Here is a 25,388-nt window from a genome sequence, read left to right as displayed (position 1 = left end):
GCTCTCCTTCCTCCTCCCACCTTGCCCATAGTGCCATCACTCCATTGGTTTGATCTCTACTAGCTTCTAGTCCCCCCTCTTCTGTATCCTCTATTCATTCAAATCTCTCTACCATCGCCCTAACTTCTACACCATTCCTAACATTCCACCACTAGTATCCTTACTGGTGCCACCCCATCACTACCAGCCTACCACCATCATACCTCACCTTGGAGTTTGTGCCTTCACCCACAGATCCCAAGTCCTATGCAAACCTAATCTCGTAGGTTTGACCCTCCGACCTTTGTCTACCTTTTCAAAGATTTCTTCCTATCTCACATCCAATGTATGTGAAACTAGATGCATTGGAAAGTTCTTTTATAGGACTACATTGCATCAAAATTTCACATTAATCTAATGGCTAGATCCTCCGGAATATCTCTCAAAAGTTTCGTACAAATTCTGTCCAAAACTAGTTGCGAGACAATCAAACCTTCTAAGGGGAGATTGTAACAATTTGGTATCAGAGCCAATCAAAACTCAGATTGCCTTGAAGCTTCAATAATGGTGAACACAAGGTCTCGACGGACTATGGATGATCAAGCACACGTGGAAGATGCTACAATCACCGCAAACCAAGCTCAACATGAAGGAAGAACGGAAAATGTTTTGATTGGCCCAAGCCAAACTGAATCATTCATGATTGGTTTGGACCGACCAGAGGATAGACCAATCCCCTCGGACATGATACTCCATTTGATCAATGAGATGCAGGTCGATCATGAAGAGAAGCGGTCGAATAAGAAGCGGCGAGAGCGACTCAAGATTGCATGAAGGCTTCCTAGCCAATGCCATTACTGCAAAGGCCTATACCAGCAAGCCCTCCACTTGCACCTCCAATGGTGGAAACACCAAACTGTTCAAAGGATCCCATCGGACCAAATCCAGCCAATGCATCCACTGCCAAATCGATGTGGGCCACAGGCCATGGTACGCCACGGTTGGCGCTTGATGATCCAGATCGACGTCCTCGTCCCATGGACCACCACCATCAGCTAGAGGAGCACCCTCCACCATTGGAACAAAACCAGCAAGGGCCAAACAGCCCACTACCATTATGCTCATAGAGGAGACAATCAAGGATGATTCAGAGAGCGACATGAAGGACCAATTGTGGAAAGAGCATGGACAAACCGAAAAGGATGCATAATTGATAAAGCAACTACATAAGGCTTAGAAACCATCATGGATACCTTGAGGACAAGGTGGTTGGAAGCATGGTGGAGTGATACAACTCGGTTGGATTGAATTCATTCGCAACACATTGGGTTCATTGGGATAAGCATATTTATCTAGTTTGATTTCTTGCATTTCTTTATAACAGCTGCCTTGTTAGTTGAGCCATAAACTCAAGTACTTGCTAAATATAGACTCAACTTATTAATTGGTTACTTGAGTCAAGTCAAGTCAATTAATTATGTTAGTTGAGTCATGAGATGTATTGTGAACTCAAGTTTGACTTGAGTTAATTGAGTGGTATTGATTGATCGAGTCCTTATCTAGGTCGATATAGCGTTAGCCTCTATAAATATATGGAGAAAATCCGAAGCTTCTAGTCCCCCTCTTTTGTATCCTCTACTTCTAATATCTCTACCATCGCCCTAACCTCTACACTATCCCTAACATTCCACCACTATTATCTCTATCGATGCCACCCCATCATTGCTGGCCTACCACCATCGTACCTCACCTTGGAGTCTGTGCCTCTGCCCATAGATCCCAAATGCCATGTAGACTTGATCTCATAGGTCTAACCTTCTGACCTTTGTCTACATTTTCAAAGATATCTTCCAATCTACACAATCTGATTTATGTGAAACTAGATTTTTTAGAAATTTCTCATAAGGTATCCCGCATCAAAATTTCACATTGATCTAATGGCTAGATCCTTCGAAACATCTCTCAAAAGTTCTATGCAAATTCTATCCAGAACCAGTTGCGAGACGATCAAACCTTCCAAGGGGAGATCGTAATAGGTCTGTTAGGTTTTTTATTTGTTGGCAATTTTGTACAAAATATTCTAAGTGTATTTTTTCATGTATATGAGCTTTACACAAGTCTAGAATATCTCTGGTGTGAAGAATTGCAAGATCATTGGAGAAAAGCCGTCGCGTTCACACCGCGTTCACAAACGCGTTCGAACGCGAAATCTGCATTCACACAGACAGAGAGCCACGTTCACAAACGTGTTCGAACGCGAGCACTGCGTTCACACAGATGGAGAGTCGCGTTCACAAACGCGTTCGAACGCGAGCACTGTGTTCACACAGACAGAGAGCCACGTTCACAAACGCGTTCGAACGCGAGCACTGCGTTCACACAGACCGAGAGCAGCGTTCACAAACGCGCTCGAACGCAACCTGAAGAATTCAAGCTGTCGCGTTCGAACGCACTTAAGCCCGTTCGAACGCACTTAAGCCCGTTCGAACGCACCTGAGATTAAGTCAGGCCGTTCGAACGCACCCGGGCCACGTTCGAACGCACCTATGAAGTTTGCAATTTATTGGATTTTCGTGAGTACGGATAAGACTCAGATTTGGCTCTATCTTGAAGATCATATATAAGGATTGTGAAACCCTAACTCTAGGGTAGTTGAAGAAGATTATTGAAGGAGACTTCTTGAGGCTACATCGGTTCTTCAACGAATAAGGTTTTACTCATCTACAAGAATCTAATCTTTCGTCTTAAGGGCTATCTAGATAAAAGATTAATCTCGAGGGCTACTGAGATTGGACTTCAATCACAAGAAGCAGTGAATCGTGGGTTCTAGCGATCAAGACTGAGAGGAACAAAGTCGTTTGGATCGACGGGTTGTTTTGTGAGTCAGTCTTGTAACTGCTACTATCATAGTGATTGGTTTTGATCTGAGTTTGGATCCGTGGTTTTTTTTCCGTTTTGGGTTTTTCCACGTTAAAATCTTGGCGTTCATCTCTGCTTTCGTTCTTAATATTTCTTCGATCTTTTACTTAAGCGAACGAGCGATATTATTACCTAGTGTTTAGATACATACGTGTGTCTGGGATTTTTTCAAGGTCTCTTGGTGCAACCCACACAGCTCGCAACTTCCTTTTGGCCCACAACCTATCCTATAAAGGAAGGCCCTTGTAGGCATCCTATTTCAAAACACCAGGCAAAGAAGAGTTTTTGACATGATAAGCAATTTGAAGTCGCCACACTTGCGTACAACCCTCTCACCTTCGATCTATGGGCCCTTTCAAGTAGGCATAGACCAACTTGGACCTAGCTTCCTTGCTCGAGTCCAAAACCCACACCCAAAGGTCTTCACTCTCAACTCCACCTGTCATTATCATGGCAATTGTGAAAGCTATGTCATTGCTAAACCCACTCAAGAGTCTATTAGTATCCCAACCACCTTGCTACATGAGTCCAATACACGTGAGTTTTCATCAAAGTTTTCCATGTTGATAAAGAACGGCCACCTTCCTAATGATATACCGGCAAGCCATGCATCGTCCATGAGGGAGGTCTTCTCGCCGTTGCCAATGCTCACCTTGAGCCCTGCTTTCATCACCTTCGCTGCCTGACAGACTGCCCTCCAAAAGCCACAAATAGCTTGGTTTCAGCCTAGTTGACCAGGGCTGAAGTTGGTCATACTTGTGCTTTACAATGGCAACCCACGATGCCTGTTGATCTCGGAGTACGCTAAGGACATGTTTGTCGAAAAGAGCACGCTTAGCAATTCTCAAGCATCTAACTCCCAACTCGCCTTCATCCTTCTGCCTGAGAATAGTCTCCTAGCTTACGAGATGGAGTTCACACCACTGCACTTTTTTCCCAAATGAAGCACCTAGCGATCCTTGAGATCTCATCAAGAACATAATTCAACATCCAAGTTGAGCCCATCCAATAATACAAAATGGTCGAGAAAGTTGACTGCACCAGGATTATTTTTCCAGCCAGAGAGAGGGTGTTCCTCTTCCATCTAGTTAGCTTCCATCGAACTCGTTCCACAAGTCCCGATGGCCAAGCACAGGGATGTATTTTGGCCAGAAATCTTGATGACAAGATAGATGAACGATATTTTTGCCTTCTTAACCTGCATTAGGCCATATAGCTTGTCCTTAACATCTTCATCCAGTTAAGGAGGGAGAAATAGCCCAGACTTGTCCCTATTCACTTTTTGGTTAGTAAGCCAAGAGTATTGTTCTAGTGCACAAGCCATCCTTTGCATTTCTTCGATCTGTCTTAGTTACTAAGAAAATCATCTTCGTAAAGTAGATGCACCACCTTCCCCTCCCCAAAATTGTACCCGTTCACTAGATCTGTTTCCATCTTATCGTAAAGGATAGACATTAGCAGCTGTGAACACATGATGAACAAATACAGAGATAGTGGATCACCTTAGTGAAGGCCATAGTGCAGGGTGATCCAGTCCCTCGGCAAGCCATTGATTAAGAGCCCAAAGCTTGAGCATTCGATACAAGCCCATATCCATCTCGCCACTTAGTCAGGAACCGCATGAGCTCCATTGTACGCATGACCACACCCCACAAAAGTCGATCATAGGCCTTCTCCAAATCTATCTTGGCCAACATTATCGGTGGAGATTTTTGATCATTAACCAATGAGTGAGCAATTTCCTACACTGTCAAAGTGTTGTCATGTATTGATCTACTCGAGACGAATGCAGCCTGTTTAGGACCAATCAGCTTGTGTAGTAGCGGCCTCATCCGATCGATGAGGATTTTGGCGATCACCTTGTATGGCACGTTGCACAAGGCTATTGGCTGAAAGTCTTTAACCATCGTCGGGTTTTCCTTCTTTAGGATTTGGATGACATAAGTATGTCCCCACTACTTCAGCATCCTCCCCTTGGTGAAGAATTTTCGCCACTGCCTTGCAAAGGTGGTTACTGATCTCCGGCCAGTATGCCATCTATACCTCTACCTGCAACCCATCTGGTCTCGGCGCCTTGCCCTTAGGCATGTGAAAGATTACCACTCTAATCTCCTTTGGACTGACCAGTGCAACTAGCCCCTGAGCTTCCCCCTCATTTAGCAATAGAATGGTAGGGAGCACTCTCCAATCTTTATCAACAAAGCTTACCTCTCTCGACGGTCCCCACAACTTCATGTAATGGGCTTGGAACATAGATTTGATTTCCTCTTGACCCATGGTCTAGACCCATGCTCATCTGCCAAGCTAATTATGCAATTTCTCAGACTTCTAATACTAGTAGTGAGGTGGAAGAAGAATGTATTCTTATCTCCATCCTACACCTAACGAAGTCGGGACCTCTGTAGCCATTTCATATTATTCTACTTACTCAGCGCACACTTCTAATTGTATAAGCATCTGAGGTGACCCACTTTGTCCTAACTTAACCCTGTCACCGCATCCACTCTTTACATCTCCAAAATGGTGCATTGCACCCTTTTGAGCCTAGTTTCCACAGCTTCAATGCAGCCTCAACTCCATGCCTTGAAAGCCTTCTGAATAGCAAACACCTTGTGCATGAAAGTCTGCATGAAACTCCGATGGCCACTCCCTTTCTAGACCTGGTCCATGATAACTTTACTATCTTCATAGTCCATCCATAGATGTTCAAACCCAAAAGGCTTGACCCCTTATCGGGCAATAACACCAAAGGACACTAGTAGAGGCGCGTGGTCAGATGCAGCTCTATCGAGGTGAGTAATCTTCCAACTGCGAAACTGCTCGAGCCAGATGGAGTTAGATAGCACACTACCTAGTCGGACCCAGACTTGCGCTACCACGGGTCGATTATTACACCACGTGAATGGAACGCCTTCATAGCCCAAGTCACAAAGCCCAACCATATCAACAAACTCCTTGAATGTCATATCTTTTGATTCAAACGTCATCTCCTTCCTTGAATTTTTATCATCTGGTGACAAGATAGCATTGAAATCCCACATCACTACCCATGTTAAATCATTTGTGGCAATGCTGGCCAATTCACTCCTTAACACTTGCTGTTCACAGTAAAGGCTACTAATATAAATAAATGAAATCATGCACGTGTTTCCTTCTGGCGAGGAGATAACCACATGCATAGCGAACCTTGAGACTACCACCACATCAACCCATCCAATATAGGTCTTCCATGGTAGGACAATGCCGGCATGCGTGCCCACAGCCGGGATGCAAAAATGCGATCAAACACGGCCAAGAGCCCTAGCCATATTATAGCTCTTCTTCTAGCTAACATGTGACTCTACTAGGCACACCATTTCTAACTTGTGCTCTCTAATAAGGCCCCTACATCGATCAAGGGCCTCCTTTTTTTAAGGCACGTCGACAATTCCACACCAAGGTTTTAATCATTAAAACAAAGACAAAAGCATATTAGATAGTTAAGCCCTCTGCCCCCTCTTCGATGATGGGGCTACCCCATCTATCAGCACCACCTCCATGTGACCTTCTAGTTCATCCTCCACCATGGCTGTGGATGCACCAGGTGCATCACACAGAGCCAAAGCAGTGTGGCCATGTTGGTCTTGCTCCATTTCCTCCACCTCCATAGACTCCTTGCTAGGATGAATATTTTGCTTGAGCAGAGCTATGACGTGCGCATGCTTGGCTAGAGGTACCTGTCGATCACGTATTGTCGGACCCGAGTGATACGATTCAGGCTTCACTGATGTCGTCTCGAGTATGGATACACTTTAAGGATGTCTTTTATTCTTGTTTTAGTGTTTAATTCATAGAAAAATAAGTTTTCTATATATTGCGTTCGAACACAGGTGGAGTGCATTCGAATGCACTTATAAATGCCTACATCATGTTCGCAAATACAGAGAGTGCAAAAAGTGCGTTTGAATGTGCCTGTGAATGCCTGCATCATGTTTGCACATATAAAGAACGTAAAATATGCGTTGACGCGTTCGAATGCGGTCAGCAAAAATCTACTGTTTTAGGATTAATAATTGTCATTTTTAAATTATTTAGTTAGCCTCTAAAGATGTGGATGGCAACCATGGAATCATTATTAAATGAATTGAGTTTTGCCCTTGTCTCCTTTGTCTTCTTCTCTCTCATTCTCTCGCTCTCCGGTGATGCCACTTCTAACCTCCCTCGATCAACCAATCACCCTAGTCCCTTAGGGGCGGCCCACTCCTCCCCTTTCTTCCAATCTATCTATCACCTTACCCTAACCCTACTATCACTCATAACTCTACCACCTCCACTCTATCACTGGTGCCACCCCATTACTACCGGTCCACCACCCTCCACTATCGCCAAGGATCTCGTGCCTCCATCCACGGATCCAAAGACGAACTTCCTGACGTTCATCTACTAATCGGATGATACCTAGAGATCCCATCGTTCGATTCGCCTGAAACTAAATTTTTTGGAAAGCTCTTTTCCAAGGCTACAATATATCAAAATTTCACGTTGATCCAATGGTTGAATCTTTCGGGATCTATTTTCAAAGTTTTGTGTCAAATCCTATCCAAATATGAAAACCAGGATAGATCAAGTCTTGACCTAAGGGGAAATCGTATCACTGAGTGAAGAGAAGCTAGGCCCTCACTAATCACTTCTTTTGGAAATGCTCTCTCTAATGCGAACGTTTTTATTTTGGGGTCCGGCTTCTCTTCACTCGGTTTTACCACGTCCATCACCCATATGCATGTTAAAGCCTCCAATTAATGTAGTCCTGGTTCTATGGCATGAAGGTTCGCCTAAAGGGACATCTGTCCCCACTAAAATCTTATGTTGGCCCTCAAGATCCTTCATCTTTCCATCCTTATCATTTTGCATCTCATCATAGCCTGTAGCATTTAATGCACCACCTTTAGAGTTTGATATTTGGTTAGCCCCTACAACAATCTCTACTACCTATCTAGGGATCCGTTGGTTTGCACTTTGAGAAAGATCACTTTTCTCCCATTGACTCTTATGCATGTGCTCCTTGTGCATGGGCCCTTTGCCTTTTTTCAACTTTCCTCTACAGTTGTGCCTCCATGTTGTCCTTGCCACCTTACTTCAAAGGAGCTTGCTTATGTCCAACGCTTTGATCCTTGGGCATCGTGCCACCTCCCGATTGGCTCTCTGACACATTCTGTCGCCAATTCACCTCGGACCAACTTCCACGAGGTGCATTGGGCTGACTCGGTGCAATCCACCCATAGCTCCCTTTCTGCAAGTTTGCTAGTTTCTTCGCCCTTCCCCCTCCACCGGCTGGCCTCACTCTCCTAACCACTTCTTCCAAATCCCAAACAAGTCCAATCCTAATGGCATTGGTGGTGGGCTCAGATTCTTTTGCTCTAAGTTGGCTTGCTCTATTCTTTGTACCTTCATCCTTTGTGTCCTTTTCATCACAGCTACCGTCCTCCTTAAGCTTTGGACATAAGGCTTTCTCATGCCCTAACCTTCTACAGTTAAAGCACATCTTCGGTATGCCCTCATAAATCACCTTTTGCTCAACATTGCTAGACTTGGGGCCAAGCCAAACCAATTGCTTCAAAGGCTTGCTTAGGTCTATTTCAACACATATGATACGATCTAGAAACGGTGGCTCTGATACCAAATTGATACGATCTCGCCTCGGCCTATGGAGCTTTGATACCAACTTGATACGATCTAGAAACGGTGGCTTTGATACCAAGTTTGATACAATCTCTCCTTTGGCTAAGGTTCAATCTCTTCCAATTATCTGATCTGGACTAGATTTGGCACGGAACTTTGAAATAAGATCTCGAAAATAGCTTTCCAACAAATCTAGTTTCAGGCGAATCGGATGTGTGGATCTCGAGATATAGTCTGATTAGTAAACAATGGTCTAGGTGGTCTGTTTTGGATCCGTGGATGGAGGCACGTGATCCTAGGTGATGGTGGTTGGTGGAGGACCGGCGTTAATGGGGTAACACCGGTGAAAAGTGGTGGTGGAAGGGTTATGGTTGATGAAAGGGTTAGGGCAAGTGTCAGATAGATTGGAAGAAGAGGGAGGAGAGGGCCGCCCTTAAGGGTCTAGGATGATTGACCGGTCGAGGGAGGTTAGAAGCGGCGTCATCGGAGATTGAGAGAATGGGAGCGAAGAAGACGAAGAAGGCAAGGCAAAACTCAATTCTCAATAATCCATAATGACCTATGGTTGCCATCCACATCCTTTTAGAGGCTAACTAACAACTCAAATTAACCCTAACAATACAATTTTCGCCGACCGTGTTCGAACGCACCCAACCGCGTTCGAACGCACCGAGTTCGCTCCTCTGGATTTGCGAACGCGATGCAGGCGTTCGAACGCGTGATTGAACGCGCCTGTCGGTATTTGTGAACGCGATGTAGGCGTTCATAGTGTGTTCGAACGCACCGCGTTCAAATGCACAGTGCACTCTCTTCACCCACGTTCACAACCCCATTCACAAACTGCGTTCAAACTCATTCCACCCGCGTTCGAACGCGACTTACAGAAAACTTATTTTAATAAAAATTAAACTCTAAAACATGAAACAAAAACACTCCTAATATGAATCCATGCTCGAGACGACGTCGATGAAGTCCGAATCGTATCAACATACTCGAGCATAACGACTTTGGTTATGGTCAAGCGTAGTCTCATCAACTCTTAGAGGTTTGCCGAAGAACGCCACCACTGGTATTGAAGCCTTGAGCTCCCAGTATTCCTTTGGTAAGTCTGGAAGTTATATCCAAATTGGGGTAGTAGTGAAGGTAGCCAATGTTGGTCTAAAATCATTCCGTTATCGAATGAGATTCAACACCTTACCCCCTAGCGTCTATGGCTCGTTTGATATTGTAACGCCCCCGCCCGGCACGGCACGTGCACGCCCACGCGGCCTCACGGCACGCGCGACACACGCGACAAGTCGGGCGGGGCTCGTCACGCACGGATACTCTCCTGTACACATATAATCATGATATCATCAAATAACACCTACTAACATATCCATGATCACATAATCCATCACCAAATAAATCATACTCTTAACCAAATAAACCTGTTAGTATATGAATATCAAAGTCCACAATAATATACACTAGACCGCCACATAATCTGGCGGGACCCACACAGGCCACAACAAACCATCAAGATACAACTAAAATAACTAATATAAGGTTACTCTATAATTCGACCTGTATTATACAAATCATTGTCTAATACAAAAGAGTACAAATATCAAATATTGGTACAACTCGATTTCTATATAAACTATCATCTATACCATCTCGCATCTATAGCTCAGCTCATCATCGCTCTAAAATATCTTCTCAAGTCGCTATCACGTACCACATATCTGAGGGGGTTAGAAAAGAAATAAAGAGAGTCATGAGCAAAAGGCTCAGTGAATAGACCTTACCCCGAATCAGTGATGCCAAACAGAGAGTAAATCATGTACTGGATAATATGAATCAGAAAGAGTATCATGTTATGAATGAGTATATGAATGTATCCTCAATAATACATAAATGAAAAGTAGATAACATGTCATAACTGATAAGAATACATAATCCTCGACAATGAATAAATAGGTCACCACATCATATAATCATCATAACTTTCTCTCTCAAATATGACACATGATGCATGCCGACCATGACAATACTATGAAATCAAATGCAATCATATATGATTAATATTGACTACTCGATAATCAGGTAACCGAATGATAATGAAATCATATGCATTTCTCAACATCATAATCATCACGGACATCTCGATATAATATCATCATACTAGACCACTGTGCACAGTCAACACCCGGTACCCGGTCTCAACATCATGCCCGAAGGCTCAGAGCATACTCTGCCATTCGCAAGGAGTATCTCAAATATAACCATACCCTGCCATCCACTAGGGTATCAACATCCATCTAGACCGGGCACCCTTCTAGCTGATAGAAATCTCGTGAGGATAACTCGCCACATATGCCCTGGCGAACGGCATGTGTCCGAATGTCTGCTGCGCACACAGACTAACGACCTCGGACGTAAGGCCAACAGGATCGCGACCATGTCGAGCGATCAATCATCCACCAAGCGCGTCCTAACCCTCGCGCCCACTCGGGTATCCTCACGCTTTCTATCAACTATCCTATCAATCACATTTCATGCTTTCCTTTTTAAAAGACAAATCATATGCATATATCCAGTACGATAACAAGTCAATGCATAACAGGAATTTAGGTGGAACAGGAATCAAGAGAAAAATGATGCAATGTAGTCTCCAACCATGTATCTAACACATGCATACTCCCGCTAGTCTATCACATGCACACTCATACTAAAAATCATCTCGACATAAAACCATAACAGTATAATCATCTCCAACCATCCTTATTTATCATTATCATACTCATATCAAAGATCAGCCTAATTATATGCATGATAAAAATATGCTCGACGGTAATCATCTCTAGATAAAGTCATATAATCATGCTGGAGGCCAAAACATGCATGTACATAATATATAATATAACCTAATTTGAGAAAGGGATCTAGGGGATAAGACTACTCACCCTGATCAGAAGATACAAACCACGTATCCTTTACATCCACCCATCAACCGTGTGACACTTCTCGCTAGCAAGGACAACGGGGTCTCAAATAAGGGGTTCGGGATCTGAAAATGTTTAAGTAACATAAAGTTAGTTGTTTATCCCATTATAATCCGTTCGAGTAAAATATGATGATTTATTAGATTTTAGAATTTCTACTTATTTTTATGATTGGCTAGATTTTTATTATAAATAAAATATAAATATAGATAAAAAACCTAATTATAATTAAATTATATCTTGATTAATTGGGGATTATGTAGTCATTATCTTATTTGTTACAAACTAATAATGTATAATAAATTAATAGAATTACTAAAAATGTAGATCATAAGAATATTAGAATATAAATCTAATAATTATAATTTACAAATCTATCTATTAATCTAATAGATATGTAAATAAATAAATAACTATAAGAATTACATATATTTATACCTAATTAATCATTAATTATAAAAATTATCATTAATAAAATTATATTGAAGGATATATAATATTATTAAAATAGTTAATGTCTAAATAATCTATTTGCATTAATTAAGAAGAAAAATACCTAAATAAATAACATAAATAAACTAATTAATTAATAAATTAATCACATCTGCCATCTGCGCAGAAAGAAAGAGAAGGAGCTGAGGAAGGAGGAGAAAAAGAAAGAAAGAAAGAAAGGAAAGAAAGAAGAAGAAGAAGAAGAGGAGGAAGAAGAAGAAGAACAGAAGAGAAAGAGAAGAAAGAGGGGAGGTGAGGGAGGCGGTTGCGGACCCGGGCCGGCGGGGAGGGCATTGGCCGCTGCTGGCCAGCCAGCGGCCGGCCTCTCGCCGGCGGCTCGGCTGCGACAAGCCCACCCTTGGGCAAGAAAGAGAGAGAGAGAGAGAGAGAGAGAGAGAGAGAGAGAGAGAGAGAGAGAGAGAGAGAGAGAGAGAGAGAGCTCACCGGCGCTCGTGGAGGTGGCGACGGCGACGACCGGCCTCGGCGAGAGAGAGAGAGATAGAGAGAGAGCCTCGAGAGAGAGAGAGAGAGAGAGATAGAGAGAGATTTAAAGAGAGAGAGGGAAGGCGGTGGAGGAGGAGTAGTGGCGGCGCCGGGGCCCACCGCGGCCAGCTGGCCGCAGCCAGTTGGCTGCGGCAGCGGTCGCAGGCGCGTGGCGCCCCACCAAGCTGCATGAGCAGTTGGCATGGGCACGAGGCCGGCCACAGTGTGGCCGGTCGCGTCGTGCCCATGATTTTTTATTTATTTATTTATTTATTGGGATTGGGTTGTTACAGATATGATGTAGAGCATATCCTTCTCTTTGACAAATCAAAATGCATAGAAGCCCTCCGCCATGTCGGAGACCTCAAATCCTATGATGTCGTTCCACAGTCTAGCCAGTATGTCCTTCAACTTGTGCAACAGAATGTAAGAGCCAATCAACCCTCCCAAAAGGGTCAATCTCTACTGCTTAAGGCATTTAGCCAAGGTAGCCAGATCAATTATAACAAAGTCCTTCGTCTGCTCCTTTAGCTTATTGAGTATCTCCTTTGGAATCTTATCGTACCCACTACAACTAGTTATCTTATCTGCTACCACCGAAGCCCACGACCATCCACCTTCAACTTTGGGCATGCCCACTCTCTCTGGTTTCGTCGCTTTAGAGGAAGAGGCCCGATGTTGAACATCCTCTCCTCCGACAGGAGTTGGCAGGGTCTTCCCTCCATTGTTTGGCATCACCTTTCGCCGCTCATGTGGCCTATTTCTACAAATTGAAAAACTGGTGTCCCAGAAAATGTCTATAATGTTGGGGCTATTTTGCAAATTTCTTTAAAAAAATATTTGAATAGTGCATGTTGGACCACTTAGTGTTACTTTTTTTTTAAAAAAAATCTATAGTGTGATTTAGCTAATATTTTCTGATAAGAAAATTAAAGGCTCGAAAGAGACAAAAGAGCGGAGATAGAGGCCGATGAGGTGGTATGCTATATCCTGTTTGGATGGTACCAGCATCGTTCTCCGCCAATAAAAACTTTGACAGACCTCCTTCTCTCTCTCTCTCCACCATTTCCGCGTACACACTCCCTCTTTTCTTATCTCCGCTAACAATATCATCGAACTAGGAGAGGGGGTAAAAGGCAGTTCTCTTCATCATCAATGGCGGTAATCCGGATGGGGATGGCGGCCGTCGTCGCGGTGGCGCCGCCCTCCTCCGCCGTCTGCGACCGCCTATCTTTCCTCCTCCGCCACCAGCCTTGTGCCGCCACCGCTTGCCGGCCTCCCTTCTCCTCCGCCGCCCGACGCCGTTCAGTGCTTCAAGTCTCTGCTTCGACGCCGGCCTCCTCTGCCGAGGAAAATCCCGCATCTTCAGGTGCAGGTTTGCCGACTCTCCTACTTCTTGTTGCGCCAAAATTAGCGCTTAATCTCTGGTCTCGTGAATGCTGTGTTTTGTATAGGAATTCAAAGAGTAAGAGTAATTTATTTAACCTTTATGCATAATCATTATTTCGTCAAATTCATGCGATTTAAGTTTCTATCTAACCGTATTCTTAGAAAGTTTAAGCCGTTGGAGAAAAAGTCAAGTATGTTCAAGAAGCATCTTTGTTGTTGAATGCATTTCTGGCAGTAGCAGTCTTTGGTGTGCAAAATGCACGGAGATTGCCAGATACCTATGGGAAGCATTTCTTTTGGTTACATGCTAGTGCCTGTTTTTTAGTTTTTATTGTTGTTTTTTGATGATAGATGCTCTTTCTTCGTTATTTCCACTATGATTTTATTTTTCGCTAACAATTAGATTATTTTCTTAATTTTGAAAGCAAGGTTCAAAAATCCAAGATTAGGATTGGGATCGGCCTTCTAAAAAAATGATATGTATAGGCTAGATTGGCCGAATTGGCCGTATCGGTCGCCTAGATTGGATTGGACTTTTTAATTATGTAAAATTCTAAATATTGTATAGAAATATAGGAAAACTTCTAAAAATTCAGAAAAAGTTAGAAAATAAAGAAAGAAAAACTATGGTGTAGTGAAAACTGAAAAGAAAAATAAATTAGAAAGAGAGCGAGTGAAAAAAAACCAAACAAAAAACCATGATGTAGTGAAGAAGAAGAAGAAGAAGAAGAAGAAGAAAAGAGAAGAAAAAGGAAAAGAGTGGAAGAAATTAAAAAAAACTAAGAGAAAAAATAAAGAAATAAAATAAAAAAATTATACACCGAAGTTTGTCGGAATTCGTTGAAGTTTATTGGAGTTCGTTGGAGTTTACCGGAGTTCGCCGGAACTAGATCTCTCTGTGAGAGAAACAATGGCTATATAGTAAGAAGAGAAAAAGAGAAAAAAGAAAAAAAGAGAGAAAGAGAAAGAGAGAGAGTGAGAAGAAAGAGCAAAAGAGAGAGAGAGAGTTCGGATTGAGCCTGGATTGGGATCGAGTTTGGCCGATCCCGATATGGTGAACCATGCTTGAAAGCCTGTTGCTTATGCAGTTTTCCTTTAAATCTACCATCAAACGATGCTAACTTAAAACAACATTCCGTTACTAATATGTGATGACTATTTCATCCATGAAGTTATAACTTACAAGAAATTGGTTTTAGCACATTTACATTTTTGTAACTAGTATGCTATATTAGATATTAAATGCCATTGAGAATTTTGATCAAATTACTAGATCTTTCTTGCAGTTTCTTATAAGGGAGTTGAGAATTTGGTTATCATTGGTTCTGGTCCAGCTGGTTATACCGCAGCCATTTATGCGGCTCGTGCAAATTTGAAGCCCCTTGTTTTTGAAGGTTACCAAGTGGGCGGTGTTCCAGGAGGGCAGTTAATGACAACAACTGAAGTTGAAAACTTTCCTGGTTTTCCAGATGGAATAACTGGTCCTGATTTAATGGACAGGTTTCTTGATTAATCTAACAAGCATTAAATTGATTTATTATTCTATTGCTTGCTCGATCTTTTTTCTGACTGTGGTGATTTTTGTTGACTAGAATGCGACAGCAAGCTGACCGCTGGGGTGCAGAGCTTTTCCAAGAAGATGTTGAATTTATTGATGTGAGAAGTAGTCCTTTTACCATCCGTAGCACTGAACGTGAGGTGAACTATTGAGCCATCATATGATGTTATGATCTTCTTCTTGTAAGACTTCCTTTGTATATATAGTTTCCAGACTAACCAGCTATTGAAATAGAATTAAATTGACCTATGATTTTCTTCCTGTTAAGGTTATTCTTGATAATTGATACTAGTATAATGCCAAAGTTCTATGAAGGACAACAAAGAAGAGATGCAGAGATCATGAGAGAACATAAAAAGAACAAAAAAAGGAAAAGAACAAGAAATGAGAAGAAATTGATAAACCTACATGGTTCAGCCCTTGGACTGTCTTCATTTCCTTATTATCTAAGTAGAACAACATAAGTCATGTAGGGCCTTATAGTAGTGGATACTGTTATAGGCCATTAGCCCTATGTACGAATTAAGGGCAACAAAATTGGTGAGAAAGTGAAAGTGATGCTACAAGTTTAAATTGATCAATGATTGCTCAAACATATATTCAATGTTTCCTATACACTGAATGACAACCCTGAAATGCGTGTGTCTGTGCATGTCCCTGCATGTGCATGCGTGTGTGTGCCCAAAATTTCTTGAAATCCGTATATTTCTTTTAGCCTCAAAAGGATAACAAGGCATTTCTTTCTTTTGGACATAAAAAGAGAAAGATAAGGCTTCTTATATTATCTTCCATATATCTTTCAGTGTCAAAAAGGATAACAAGGCATTTCTTTCTTTTGGACATAAAAGTAAAATGAATTTTGATGTTTCTGAAATCAGACTAAAAAGAAGTTCAATGCCAACATTCTCCTCCAAGTTCTGCACTTAAAGGACTTGTGTCAGGCTATTACTCCAGTTTCTGAAAATCATTCTTTATCATTTTCAAATTTCACAGATTTCAACTGCAGAATAGGAATGTTGGAAAAAAAAAATTGACATTTGTTATATTCTTTCAGAGAATCAATAACAATGGTATTAAATAACCTGCTCTTATGTAACTTCTATGATACCTAGGGTCACAATGCGACTCAAAGTTCAGTCCATGCTTTTATGTCATAGACAATCTAAAGGGGTTTTAACTTTTGCAAATAACATTAAATGAAAAATGAGAATAAAATATCCTATTACATGTCTTCTTTTGGGAATCTAATTTGCAAACAAAGACAACTTTGCAAGGAAAACATGAATGTACATGAAAATTTTCATGTTTCTCCTGCACTGTTTTCTCTATATTCTTCATATAGCAAAGTTGGCGAATTATTCTGGATTGTGGAAATGATTATTGAAAGAATTCCTGTTATGACTAATATTTATACTGTCTTGCTTCTGGCCTAAAGAAGAATGATTCTTCATGACCATTTTGCTTGCATTCTATGGTACAGTCCTTTCTTTTAGATGTAGTTTCATGTCTCCTTGTGAAAAAGGCAATAAGAGAGGCGACAAGTTTACCTACTCAAGTTTAACTGTTTATGCATTTGGATTTTCTGAAGATACTGAAGACTGCTTTGTGCTGAGTGATATTTCTTGTCAACAATTTTACCCACTAGTGCTACTAGTGTTTGAGTATTTCACTGCTTGAATGTTATGTTTTTGACAAAATTCTACTTGATGTGAAGATGATACTTCTTTTTGCATAATCTTTGGTTATGTCTTGATTTTCTTATTTCGATTCTCTAGGTGAAGTGCCATAGTCTTATCATAGCAACAGGTGCTACTGCTAAGAGGCTTCGATTGCCTCGTGAAGATGAATTTTGGAGTAGAGGTATAAGTGCTTGTGCGATATGTGATGGAGCATCACCTTTATTCAAGGGACAAGTTCTTGCAGTTGTTGGAGGAGGTGATACAGCTACAGAGGAAGCATTATATTTGACAAAATATGCTCGTCATGTACATTTACTTGTTCGTAGAGACCAACTACGAGCATCTAAAGCTATGCAAGACCGGTATGCTAATCGTTAACTTAATCTAAGATACACTTCTAGGATATTCTCAATGAAGAAATTATGTTTCCTTTTAGGACTCATATAACTATCTTATAAGAGATTTTTGTTTGCAATCATCTATTGGAAGTTTGAACTAACAAATTGACTTTTGTTCTATATTGGGCCTTTATAATTTAGTCAATTATCCAGTGACTTCTACTGATTTCCTTATATGATGTATGCTTACCTTAATTAGAGGAATAAGTACTTATTTTTTGGGTTAATTGTACTTTATCCATCGGTGGTTTGCTTAATTTCATGAAATCTCTTGTATTTTCAACTTAAACGCTGAACCCCATTGTGGCCTGAACTAAAGTGCAACCGTTACATTTTTCATCATATTTGACCAAATTATAGGTCGAATTTAAAGATTCTCATTAGAGGCAAATTTTTATAGATTAATAAGCTTTCCAACATATCTAAAATAATATCAATCGGATTTTAAATGATAAAAATAGATATTTGTTTAATATATCTGTTTCGATCGGTATTATTTTAGATGTATCGAAAAACTTATCCAATTCTCTATAATATTGTCTCTAATGAGGATCATCAAATTCTATATCTAATTTAGTCAAATATGATGGAGAGAGTAATGGTTGCACTTTAATTTAATCCACAGAAGAATTAAGTGTTTAAGTTGAAAATGCATAATAATTTTATAGAATTAAGCCAAACCATATGCGGTAGAGTGTAATTTTCCCTTTTTCTTTTTTTCATTAGGACGAAGTTAGAAACTTAATATTGTTGAATAAGCTTAGTTCTTGATTTGTTTTTTTTCCTTTTGCTTTGATGTAATTTACTAATCTTTCATATGACTATGAATTAGTTTTCATGTAAAGTTTGCATTATGTTCATAACTTCATATAGTATCTACCTAAGTAGTGTACTAAAACCAATCAGTTTGGTACGGGACAATAGGTATGATATAATATACTACATATAAAATAATATGACTATGAATTAGTTTAATGTAAAGTATGCATATGTGTTCATAACTTCATATAATATTAGATTAAGAGGGTACCTAAGCACTGGACTATAACCAGTCAGTTTGGTACGGAACAATAGGTATGATATAAATATATGAATTACATTACATGAATTGCTTTTCATGTAAAGTTTGCATTTACGATCATGTTCATATAAACTAATATAAGAGGCTCCCAAATTAGTGGCCTAGTGCTTTCAGATTGGCACACGATAATAGGTAGGGCCGTAGGCCTGTTTGCATGCAAATTTGTCAAAACACTAGATAGCAGACAAATATTAATCAAATGGCACACAATTATAGGTATGTGTTTGCATGCAAATTTGGCATCAGATAATTGCTTACGCATGTTAGTAGTCTTAGTCATGTTATGTCTATATAAACAATGAAAATCCTTATACATGTTACTCAGAAAAGCTCTCTAATATTCCTATTAGATAGGCTACCAACGTAAAGGGCATCTAAGAGAAGATTTTGAGGTGAATGGTTGATTACATTAAGGTTCTAAAAATCGGCATCAGTTACCCAAAGAAACGATACAACTCAGAAGCATCAGCCGTACGTATTAGCCATTCAGTATGGGACTAATTTTTAATTACATTAAAAAAAATGCAAGAAAAATAAAAATAAAATAATTTACAAAAATATGATAATAAAATTACTCTATGTGAAGTCAATGGGGTTTCCTGCCTTTTGCAATGTTAGAAAGAACCCATCTTTCTTAAATAAAAAAGTCTAAATACTGAAAAAAGAAAATAAGTTTCCTCTTTCTCTTTAGAGTTCTACAACTCTCTAGTCTATTCTCCCTCTTTCCACTCTCTTTCCCCTCTCTCTCTCAAGTATAGCTAGCAGCCCAGCATTCTCTCGAGTCTCTTTTTCACTCTCTTCTCTTATCGCAAACTCTCTCTCTTTATAGAAAAAAATTGCCGCAAAATTCTCTCCCTCTCTCTGCTCTCTCTATAGCCTCCCTTTCTATTTAACAACTCCATTCCCTCTCTCTCTTACAACGGCAAAAAGTTGCCACAAAATAGAGAGGGAGTTCTCTCCCTCTCTCTACTCTAGCTACTCCCTCTCACTTGCAGCAAAAAAATTGCTTTTTAATAGAAACGTTTGGTACACTACCAGAGATGGAGGGAGAAGGAGAGAGAGAGAGAGAGAACTTGTTGGATAGAGAAAAGAAGGGAGAAAAAACCAAAGAGAAAATTGGCATACTCGATCTTTACGAAGGTCGATAGAGGCCAAATCTGTGTTGGAGTTTGCAGGATTGATCTGTGTCAGGAGAAGCAACATCTTGCTTGGGAGAGAGAGAGAGAGAGAGAGAGAGATAGAGAGGTAAGGGATGATAAGGGAGGGCTCACGGATATCTTTAACTTAAAATTCTTTGTTTCAGTCAATTTTGACCAAAATGAGATTGATCTCGATCGAGTATCTGTGATTTCGTTGATACCCTATCAAAACCAATCAATAAACTGGTATTGAGGTAGGATTGGAATTGGCTACAGATGATCCCTATTATTTCAACTGATCTGCATTGGAATTGGCCAAAACTAGGAATCTTGGTTTAGCTTATTGTGTCATTATGTCATTATGTAAAAAAATCGGTAAAGTCTAAACTATCTCCTCTTCGTTACAATTTGCACCTCTCAATAATAGGTTACTCAGTCTATATACACGTATGGGATAATTAGGAAGTACTAGTTGGTTATGGCACTTTTAAAACGTATATCCTTTAATAGTTTGTGCAACACTAAATAGATTTTTAGTTATTGCATAGTGATGAAGCACTTATTGGATCTTACATCATCCCGTCTCCAATGTCTTTGTGGAGACCACTCAAAAGAACTAGAATAGTTTTGGACTTCTTGATGCAGGCATCAGTAGCATATTACACAGGCATGTCTAATGGAGTTCCTTCAGGGAATTAATCTTAAGTCTAGTATTTTCATTATACATTTGATATTTATTGTGTTTAGAGTTATATTTGATTTTTTTGCGATTGTTTACAGTATTATTTGCTTATTGTTTTTAGTAAGATCTATATATATGCCAGCTTTTTGCTTAGTCGGGGTTAATGAAGAAATAATTTTTTTTGAGATTTATCTCCAATGTGACTTTTTAGTATAAAACCTTAAGTGAGAATGGAGAAAAAAGTGGAAGGCAGTGGAGCATGGTAGAGAGAGAGAGAGAAGATGGGTGACGATGGTGGTAATAAAAGGAGATTAATTTTAATCTTAGATTACGATTTATTTACTTATATTCCTAGATTATGATTAATTTACTTTTTATTCATAGATTACAATTAGTTTACTTCTGCTCTTAAATTACTCTTACTCCTAAGCTAGTCTAAGACTAAAAATATAATTCTCAACGTGTGGATGATTAAATAAAGGAGATTGACCCCTCCTATATATGGAGATTGGGTACAAGTTCTATTAAGATTAGTAATAAAAACTTACACGCCTTGATTTAGGATTTGCCTTAAAAGTTTTCATGACTTATCTAGGATTTGCCTTAAAAGCTTTCATGACTTATCTATGACTTGCCTTAAAGATGTATATAATTTAACTAGAATTTGTTTTAAAGGCTTAGATAAGAGATAAATATGAATAAAGATAAACATGACTAAGAGATGAACATGAATTAGTTAAAAGATAAATAGATTCGATCCTTTGACCCAACGTCCCTGTGAGGCTATTCGATCAAACTCAGATTATATCAACTTGAGTGCAAATTGAGGGTGGATAGGTCTACCACTTTATGGGCTTCCAATAGTGCTTTTTTCCCCCTCTTCTTTTCCCGTTTTCTATCATATCTTTAGCAAGAGAGTGTGATGAGTGATTAATTCACTCTTGATGTTCACACCCGCTGCCTCCTGGCCTTAGTCTTGCTTCTTGTTGATCATTGGCTACCTTTTAGTGAATAACTATTGACTCTATCTTGATGTGAACCTGACTTTGACCTAAAACCTGGCTGTAGTCTTTCTTTTGAATCTGAAAGAAGAAATTTTGCCTGCCTTGGCACTTCAAGAGTATATCTTTTTTATATGCTTATTACCCAGACATTAGCTTCCTAAAGTCCAGACATGATATCACCGTACTCAGTATTTCTCATAACTCTCATATTTATTATATGCTAAAAGAACATGTATGATTTGACATAATTCTCTTATTTCACTTTTCACATTTCAAATTTTTGTGCTACAATAACAGTTTGACATTATTTTCATACTACACACACACACACACACACACACACACTTGCATACAGTCAGTTACATCATTTATCCACAGGTGTATCAACTCATTATTCTAGCAAGTAGCAATATTGATAGATCATGTTGGATACACACATGATGATTCCTTGTTAACTTGATCGAAGCTTGTTTAAATCTTAGAATCATTTCATTAAAAATTGCTGTGAGGTTTTGATTAATATTAAAAATTATCTGTGCCTTAAGTTGTCACCATATTTGAATGATAGTTTGATGCTTCAGTGTAAGTTTCTACTGGCCACTACAATCTCATATTTAAACTTAGCAACAATATAAAGTGCAACATTTGAAAAAGAATTTTATTTTAGTTTTACCTATAGGTGCTTGTTTACACTCTACAAATCTATACAGTTGATGTTGGCCTTTAAATAGTTCGCTGCCCAGGCATGTCAAGGTGAATTGACATCCTTGCTATGATAAAAAGAAAGAGTTGTTAATTAGGTTTGGGATTACATTTTGAAATTAGAATAATAGAATTCTTGGATTAATTAAAGCCAGGGGAAAGCAGATTAATTCAGTTAGATATTGTTGCTAATGAGAGAATATCTATTGATGCTTGATCTTTCCTAGAGATACATGTTTGTTACATCTAGATTCTAGATGAGCTCGGTTTTGTTCTTATGAGGGCATGCACAGCTGCTGCTTAGTTGAAACAAGTATTAATGAGGTAAACTTTCAACTCCCTGGATGTTTGTTTAACAGGTTGATTGTGGCGAATGTTTCACAGAGTACTCAACAATCCAAATATTACAGTGCACTTCAATACGGAAGCAGTGGATGTCGTTAGCAATACCAAAGGCCAGATGTCTGGTGTGCTACTAAAAAGATTTGATACAGGGGAGGAATTGGTTTTAGAGGCAAAAGGTCTATTTTATGGTATAGGACATACTCCAAACAGCCAGCTGTTAGAAGGTCAAATTGAACTTGATAGTTCAGGCTACATATTAATCAAAGAAGGCACAGCAAAAACTTCAGTTGAAGGTGTCTTTGCCGCAGGTGATGTACAGGTAATAATCAGCATCTGCCTTCCCCAACTCCCTCCCTTACTTTCTGCCTCATGAGTCTTACAAGCATTTCTCTGTTGACTGCTCTTTTTACTTTGTTTTTTTTTACCATGTCTTATTCTTTTGGATCAAATAATTTGCAGATAACTATATCTAAATAAATGTGACATGTACTTCTCCATAGATGTGATCATTATCAGTGCTACTTTTAAAATTTTAATAGTGTTGTGCTGGAGAGCATGACATTAAGTTATCAAGGTTTAATAATTCTACTTTTTAGAACTGAATTTCTTAGGAAATCTAATTTTCCATTGATATCTTAAGCATCTTGTAACTTCATCAATAATTTTCCAAGTAGCTGAGCTATTGCCAGAAATTTTCTTTTCCTGACAGATGTTCAGTTGTCAATAATTTTGAAACAGTAAACTGTTTCACTAGCTTCATTTGTACAGATAATCATTCTTGAATAGATCTTTCCATTACATGATGTTCCTTGACAATAGGATTGGTGTAACAAGTCAAAATTGTAATATGACAATTATTTGGTATTCTTTAACATAGGAAAAAGAAAGAAAATTGTTTTAAACTTCAAATTAATTGGAGCTGGTGATGTCAGAGTTTTGGCTGAAAAGATGCAGAAAATTTGAAGGACAAGAATGGAAAAGTGTATATCTATTGCAAGCATCATTCTCTCCACTTTGTTCTTTTTTGTATAATTTCATTTAACTCCTGAATTCTTCAGAAAAGGATTATTGATTAGAAGCATCGATATGAATGCGATGTGGATACACTGATACAGAAAATCTTGATGAAATAATGATACAATATGTTTAGGATACGTAGCTCATATATGTATACATTTATGCCTCCACATATATACTAGTGAACTTGTATACTTCCAATTTCTTAATTGAATAGCATTTTACTAACTAAGATGTAAGAATTAAGACGAGCAAACTAATTCAACCTATAAATCAAACGAAATTGACTATTGTAATATGATTTCCTAAAATAGATCATAAAATAAACAAGTGAACTTGACATTTCACAAAAAGAAACCTTCTAGATATGATAAGAAATAAAAGGTAATATTTTCCTTCAATTTGACTTGCATTGAACTATTGATAGAAATCTCAGAAATATCCAAGAAATGTTTAAGAAACCTCAGAATATCCAAGAAGTATTGAAGAGGTATCTGAGAAGTATTCACTTTATTAATTATATTCTTAAAAAGTTGAATACTTTAAGGAAGTATCTGATATGTATCCGGAAGTATCCGATGAGTATCATATTTGATACGATATTAAATATGGACATGGCAAGAGTATGGAAGTATCTGTTTTTCTTAGATTACTTTGTAAGTTGATTATATATATATATATATATATATATATATATATATATATCTTTATATATCTAATACAGGTGGATCATTGGACCAGCTGGATTCTTTGATAGGAGCATGATCTAAGTGGATCAGTAGTTGTAGAGCTACGCACCTACTTGGCCACCAGCAAGGTTTGCATAAGCTTCATCTTATCTAGAAAAATTAAGTGGACCTATTTAGGCCTGATTTAGGAGGATTAAGAGAAGATAGACTGTTAGGGACCAATTGGTCTCTTTAATATGACTCGAGTAGGTTTTAGAAGCAAGATCTGCGACATCCAAATGCATAACCAAGCTTGAACCTCTGCAGATCATAACTTATTTATATGATCTATTTATTTTAGACATGACAACCCTAGAACGGCCTGGCAACCTTAGTGGGAAAGTCCAAAAAAGAGATTTGAGATTGTTTAATCCTTCAAATTGTGATGTAAATCTAGTATGAATGTAATGTTTTGGAGAATTATCGACCCAAATAAATAACTAAAGTAAAATATAGTAAGCAATAACTGATAAAAAGTTAATTGATTAAAAGGATCACTACTAGGTGGAAGGAGAGAAATTCACTCAGATAAGGCAGTAACTTCCTCAACTCTCAAATAGGTATGTTGATAGTAGAAAGGCCTAAACTATGGTGTAAGGAAAGACTTTAGAGTTTAGGTTTACTAATAAGTGGAATAGTAGTGCTTTTACTTTGAAACCAAGTCCTCCTCTTCACGTACGGGCACCCAAAGATTCTCTTTCACTACTGAAATCTTTTGAACAGCAGCAGTAACTAACGAAAAAAAGTAGAGATTAAAGGAGAGAAGTTTAGAGAAGAATCTTAAGATAGAGTAGGAGAAAGGGAGAGCAAGGGAGAGAGAAGAAAAAGACTATAGGGGAGAAAGTGAGAGATCTCAAATAAATCTTGTTCCAAATCGTTCCTTATTTCTCATGCAATAACCCTTAAATAGGTTAACAACTTTGATTCTAGCTGATTCTAATAGGAACTTATTTTCTAATAGGACTTAAATTGATCATCTTACTTAAATTGACTAACCCAATTTAGGTAATAAATCAATGTGGACATCCCCCACATATAAGCTTACCATAATTATCAATTGAGATTTTAATAGAAATTCATTTCCTAATAGAATCCTACTTGATAAGGTCTTACCTAAATTGACTAACCCAATTTAGGTAATAACTCAA

General features: G+C 39.0%; 1 protein-coding gene across 2 annotated transcripts in view; it reads left to right on the top strand.

The window, feature by feature from the left end:
• The first annotated feature begins 13,521 nt into the window (after positions 1–13,521).
• The window catches only part of LOC140775787 (thioredoxin reductase NTRC-like), a 28,675-nt gene continuing 16,808 nt past the window's right edge, over positions 13,522–25,388 (top strand). Inside the window, exons 1-5 of one of the 2 annotated variants that reach the window (XM_073119219.1) lie at positions 13,522–13,893; positions 15,194–15,407; positions 15,500–15,605; positions 17,241–17,506; positions 22,535–22,814. In XM_073119219.1, the coding sequence (XP_072975320.1) occupies positions 13,674–13,893; positions 15,194–15,407; positions 15,500–15,605; positions 17,241–17,506; positions 22,535–22,814 (1,086 nt within the window). In that variant the 5' untranslated portion in view covers positions 13,522–13,673. The remainder of the gene's footprint in view (positions 13,894–15,193; positions 15,408–15,499; positions 15,606–17,240; positions 17,507–22,534; positions 22,815–25,388) is intronic. The other variant, XM_073119220.1, reaches the window with a different exon arrangement.

This window comes from Typha angustifolia, chromosome 14, assembly GCF_048772165.1.
Source record: "Typha angustifolia cultivar Huaian chromosome 14, ASM4877216v1, whole genome shotgun sequence".
Lineage (NCBI taxonomy): Eukaryota > Viridiplantae > Streptophyta > Magnoliopsida > Poales > Typhaceae > Typha > Typha angustifolia.
The sequence above is the reverse complement of the archived record's forward strand: the minus strand, read 5'-3'. Positions and strand labels throughout refer to the sequence as shown.